Source organism: Nerophis lumbriciformis, linkage group LG29, assembly GCF_033978685.3.
Source record: "Nerophis lumbriciformis linkage group LG29, RoL_Nlum_v2.1, whole genome shotgun sequence".
Classification (NCBI taxonomy): domain Eukaryota; kingdom Metazoa; phylum Chordata; class Actinopteri; order Syngnathiformes; family Syngnathidae; genus Nerophis; species Nerophis lumbriciformis.
The window spans coordinates 26,963,643-26,970,000 of NC_084576.2; the positions used below are offsets into that span (position 1 = coordinate 26,963,643).

At 36.0% G+C, this 6,358-nt stretch overlaps 1 protein-coding gene across 2 annotated transcripts in view; it reads left to right on the top strand.

Moving 5' to 3' along the window:
- Positions 1–6,358, top strand: part of LOC133571999 (filamin-C-like) — a 129,870-nt gene that overhangs the window by 65,881 nt on the left and 57,631 nt on the right. For both annotated transcript variants that reach the window (XM_061924580.1, XM_061924581.2), the window contains 5 exons: positions 2,186–2,346; positions 2,424–2,514; positions 2,584–2,753; positions 2,841–2,958; positions 6,278–6,358. The exon at positions 6,278–6,358 is cut by the window's right edge and continues 182 nt beyond it. In XM_061924580.1, the coding sequence (XP_061780564.1) occupies positions 2,186–2,346; positions 2,424–2,514; positions 2,584–2,753; positions 2,841–2,958; positions 6,278–6,358 (621 nt within the window). The remainder of the gene's footprint in view (positions 1–2,185; positions 2,347–2,423; positions 2,515–2,583; positions 2,754–2,840; positions 2,959–6,277) is intronic.

Here is a 6,358-nt window from a genome sequence, read left to right on the forward strand (position 1 = left end):
GACAAACTTGCAATAATAAACATATGTTTAATGTACCCTATGATGTTTTGTTAAAATAAAGCCAATAATGACATTTTTTCTGGTCCCCTTTATTTAGAAATGTACCGAAAAGTAACAAAATAATTTTGGTACCGGTACCAGTACCAAAATATTGGTAGCGAGACAACACTATTGTCTAGTATGTTCACAATGTTATTTAAGGACAAACTTACAATAATAAACATATGTTTAATGTACCCTAAGATGTTTTGTTAAAATAAAGCCAATAATCAAATTTTTTCTGGTCCCCTTTATGTAGAAATGTACCCAAAAGTATCGAAATAATTTTGGTACCGGTACCAAAATATTGGTATCGAGACAACACTATTGTCTAGTGTGTTCACTATTTTATTTAAGGAATAAATTGCAATAATAAACATATGTTTAATGTACCCTATGATGTTTTGTTAAAATAAAGCCAATAATGACATTTTTTCTGGTCCCCTTTATTTAGAAATGTACCGAAAAGTAACAAAATAATTTTGGTACCGGTACCAGTACCAAAATATTGGTAGCGAGACAACACTATTGTCTAGTATGTTCACTATTTTATTTAAGGACAAACTTGCAATAGTAAACATATGTTTAATGTACACTAAGATTTTTGGTTAAAATAAAGCCAATAATGAAATTTTTTGGGGTCCCCTTTATTTTGAAAAGTATCGAAATAATTTTGGTACCAGTACCGGTACCAAAATATTGGTATCGAGACAAAACTATTGTCTAATATGTTGACAATTTTATTTAAGGACTAAATTGCAATAATAAACATATGTTTAATGTACCCTATGATGTTTTGTTAAAATAAAGCCAATAATGACATTTTTTCTGGTCCCCTTTATTTAGAAATGTACCCAAAAGTATCAAAATAATTTTGGTACCGGTACCAAAATATTGGTATCGAGACAACACTATTGTCTAGTGTGTTCACTATTTTATTTAAGGACTAAATTGCAATAATAAACATATGTTTAATGTACCCTAAGATTTTTGGTTAAAATAAAGCCAATAATTAATTTTTTTGCGGTTCCCCTTTATTTAGAAAAGTACCCAAACATATCGAAATAATTTTGGTACCGGTACCAAAATATTGGTATCGAGACAACACTATTGTCTAGTATGTTCACTATTTTATTTAAGGACTAAATTGCAATAATAAACATATGTTTAATGTACCCTAAGATTTTTTGTTAAAATAAAGCCAATAATGCCATTTTTGGTGATCCCCTTTATTTAGAAAAGTACCGAAAAGTAAGAAAATAATTTTGGTACCGGTACCAAAATATTGGTATCAGGGCAACATTTTTGTCTAGTATGTTCACTACTTTATTTAAGGACTAAATTGCAATAAGAAACATATGTTTAATGTACCCTAAGATTTTTTGTTAAAATAAAGCCAATAATGACATTTTTTTGTGGTGCCCTTTATTTAGAAAAGTACCGAAAAGTAACAAAATAATTTTGGTACCAGTACCAAAATATTGGTATCAGGGCAACATTTTTGTCTAGTATGTTCACTACTTTATTTAAGGACTAAATTGCAATAAGAAACATATGTTTAATGTACCGTAAGATTTTTTTGTTAAAATACAGCCAATAATGAAATTTTTTTTGTGGTCCTCTTTATTTAGAAAAATACCGAAAAGTAGCAAAATAATTTTGGTACCAGTACCAAAATATTGGTATCAGGGCAACATTTTTGTCTAGTATGTTCACTTGCAATAATAAACATAAGATTAATGCCATTTTTTGTGGTCGAAAAGTATCGAAATACATTTTGGTACCGGGACCAAAATATTGGTATGGGGACAACTCCGCCGCTCCCAGTCTGTGGAACGCTCTCCCTGACCACCTGAGGGCACCACAGACTGTGGATGCTTTTAAAAAAAGGCTTAAAAACCCTTCTTTTTAAAAAAGCCTCTTTTTTTTTTAGATATATGCATACTAGTTATAGCTATCTGGCCGTTCTAGTTTTTATTTTGTTTTATTATCTTTTTTTTTTTTTTTTTTCTTTTTTTTTAATAGACTGTAGCACTTTGAGGTTGTTTACTCAATGTAAAGTGCTTTTTACAAATAAAATCTATTATTATAACACTACTTTGTATTTTTTCCATAGCAACAACTGAACTATTCTCACCTTTTATAGGAGACATCAGCATTGGAATCAAGTGCGCCCCGGGGGTGGTCGGCCCCGCCGAGGCAGACATCGACTTTGACATCATCAAGAATGACAATGACACCTTCACTGTCAAGTACACCCCTCCGGGCCCGGGCCGCTACACCATCATGGTGCTTTTTGCTGACCAGGTAGGACCAGCTCCTCTGGGGAGGTTTGTTTTGTTTTTTCAATCACTAATGAATTTACGCACCATTTACCTTGTCAGGAAATTCCCACCAGTCCATTCAAAGTCAAGGTTGACCCCTCCCACGACGCCGGCAAGGTGAGAGCAGAGGGCCCGGGACTCAACAAAACAGGTGAGGTCATACCATTAGTCGGCGTAGTAATCAAAGGTGGGACTGGATAATTACAAAAAAACATTTCAGGAGTGGAGGTGGGCACCCCGACCCACTTCACCATCTACACAAAAGGAGCAGGGAAGGCCAAGCCGGAGGTGCGTTTCGCGGCCTCGGGCCCCGGCGAGGCGGTTCGCGACTTTGAGATCATCGACAACCACGATTACTCCTACACGGTCAAATACACCGCTCTCCAGCAGGTGGCGCTTTCAAGTCCATTTTTAGATGTGCGTTACAATGACCGGTACTCACCTTTTTGATGTGTTCCTGGGTTTTTTTTTTTCCAGGGAAACATGGCAGTCACGGTGACCCACGGAGGTGATCCCATTCCTAAAAGCCCCTTCCACGTCACGGTGGCGCCACAGCTGGATATTGGGAAAGTGAAAGTGGAGGGACTGGACACCAGTAAGTACAACAACAATGACAAAGTAAAACTGTTTGAATGACTGGACTGCAGAAACTGAAATCTAAGTAAGATTAAATATCTCAAATAAGGGTGATATTTGCTTGTTTTCTGTCTGATAAGATAATTCTTCTCACTAAGCAGATTTTATGTTAGAGTGTTTTACTTGTTTTAAGGGTTTTGGTCCTAAATGATCTCAGTAAGATATTATAGCTTGTAGCTGAGATTTGATGACCTATATTGAGCATACTTGCCAACCCTCCCGGATTTTCCGGGAGACTCCCGAAATTCAGCGCCTCTCCCGAAAACCTCCTGGGACAAATTTTCTCCCGAAAATCTCCCGAAATTCAGGCGGACTCAGGTCCTCATGCGTTTATTGTTAGGCAGTTTCATTAACGTCCTCCCAGCGCGGCAACAACACACAACAACAGCAGTCACGTTTTTGTATACCGTAAAGCAGTTCGTCTGCCGTAAACAGCAATGTTGTGACACTCTTAAACAGGACAATACTGCCATCTAGTGCATTTGATGAAAGCACTTTTGTGCGTGCCACACATCAGTGCATCATTAGAGAGTTCAGCATGGTTCGAAAAATAGTGACAGAGAATAGAACAAGGATAGACAATTCAACCCTTAACTCAAAAACGAGTAGATGAGTGTTATGTGTGTGTATATGTGTAAATAAATGAACACTGAAATTCAAGTATTTCTTTTATATATATATATATATATATATATATATATATATATATATATATATATATATATAATAAAATAAATATATATGTATATATATATATATATATATATATATATGTATGTGTGGGAAAAAAATCACAAGACTATTTCATCTCTACAGGCCTGTTTCATGAGGGGGGTACCCTCAATCGTCAGGAGATTTTAATGGGATCATTCGCATACCATGGTTTATATAGGGCACAGAGTGGGTGGGTACAGGCTGGCCTAGGGGCGTGGTGATTGGCTCATGTGTTACCTAGGAGGTGTTTCCGTCTATGGCGGCATGTTGTTACAATTTCGCTGCGCTTGTTGAGGGATGACAGGTCTGGACGGTAAATAATAAACAGTTTCTCTTTCAAGCATAGGTTGCATCTTTTATTACCACTATTGTAAGGTGTGCTGGATGCAATAATTTGCCATGTTATTGAATATTCAACATTATTGTCTTTGAGGTCCCAAATGTGTTTGCTGAGTTCTGTGGTATTCCGCAGGTTTTTGTTCCTGAAAGAAGCCTTGTGATTGTTCCATCTGGTTTTGAATTCTCCCTCGGTTAATCCTACATATGTGTCGGATGTGTTAATGTCCTTGCGTATTACCTTAGATTGGTAGACAACTGATGTTTGTAAGCACCCCCCGTTGAGAGGGCAATCAGGTTTCTTTCGACAATTACATCCTTTGTTGGTTTTGGAGTCGCTCTGTCTGAGGGCCGACGGCTCATTTGCAATTGTTTTGTTGTGGTTTGAGATGATTTGTCGTATATTGTTCATGCAGCTGTAGCTCAATTTAATGTTGTTCTTGTTGAATACTTTTCTTAGGATGTTGTCTTTGGGAAAGTGTTTGTCAATCAGATTGATATTGATTGATATATATATATATATATATATATATATATATATATATATATATATATATATATACATATAATAAAATTAATATATATGTATACATATGTATATATATATATATACATACATATATATACATATATATATTTATATACATATAATAAAATAAATATATATATACATATATATATATGTATATATATATATATATATATATATATATATATATATATATATATATATAGGTAGAATTCACTGAACGTCAAGTATTTCTTATATATATATATATCTATATACATATATATATATATATATATATATATATATATATATAGATATATATATATATCTATATATATATGAAATACTTGACTTGGTGAATTCTAGCTGTAAATATACTCCTCCCCTTTAGCCACGCCCCCAACCACGCCCCCAGCCACGCCCTCGTCCCACCCCGACCCCGCCCGCCCCCACCCCCCGAAATCGGAGGTCTCAAGGTTGGCAAGTATGATATTGAGTAAAACATGCTTGAAACTAGAATAACAACTGTTGCAAAGCTGGGTCATATAAAACTACTTTTTTAAAGTAATCATTTCTTACTTCAAGCATGAACAAGAAAATCCTGATGGCGAGCGCATATAATCACGTCAAGATAATGGCACTAGTATTTACTTCATTTAAGAATATTTTTCAACATATTGAGCAAAAAGGTCTCATTTTTTTTTCGACCAAGAAAAGTGCACTTGTTATTAGTGAGAATTTACTTATTTTTAAAGTATTTTTGGGTTCATTGAGGTTAGCTAATTTTACTTGTTTTGGAAAGTCTTGACAAGCCAAATTTTCTTGTTCTATTGGCAGATAATTGATTTAATTTAACACTATAGCAAAAAAAACAACCAAAAGCGTACAAACAAAAGGCGCGCACAAGGTGGAGAACAAACTTGGCTATGAACTAAAATAGCACAAAGGCTAACTGTCGACAAGAAACAAAAACACTAACTGTGACACGAAGGAACTATGACATGAGCAGAGTGAACAAAAGTAGACAGAGCTACAGCAAGAAGTATTATGACAGGTAGTGTTGCGTTTTGGACCAGTTGTTCCTCCCAGGGAATTCAAGTCACAAGTTGCTCCCAAGCTCTTTACGACACTTAAAGCTGAGTTGAAAAACCACCAGAGACAGAATAGGTATTTTGTAATATATTTGCAAAGCTTTGCAAATATACATTGAGACCAGTCCAGCATAGAACATTCAATTGCGCCCCTAAGATGGTCTGTCCTCCCGAAAAAACCCTCTCCCCGCTTCAGTCTCTCTAGTCAAAACACATGCACATTATCTCTCTTTCTTACATTCCAAAGATTCAAGGTTAACACACACAGTTTACTTGCAGACAAACAGAAAGAGAACAAATGGAAAAACACGAGCTGTTTTCAAATATGACTATGAAATAAAAGAAGTAACACTTCAATTTGGATATATGTAAATATCTGCCTCCGACAGTAGGAAGGCAGGTTCAAATAGCAGCTGGCTGATTGACACCAGGTGTGGCCAGGTGCCAATCAGCCACAGCTTAAGGGGACAAAGCACTCAGGGAGATAATCAGGAAATAACCAAAATAAGAGCGCTGACAGGAAACAAAGACAGGAAAAACCAAAACCTAACTGAACTGTCAGTGACAAACCTGACAAACATGAGGTTGTTTTGGATTGAGATGTGACATTTCCCCCCCCCCCCCAGAGGTGGAAGTGGGAAAGGACCAGGAGTTCACGGTCAACACCAAGGGCGCAGGCGGTCTGGGCAACGTGGGCGTGAAGATGA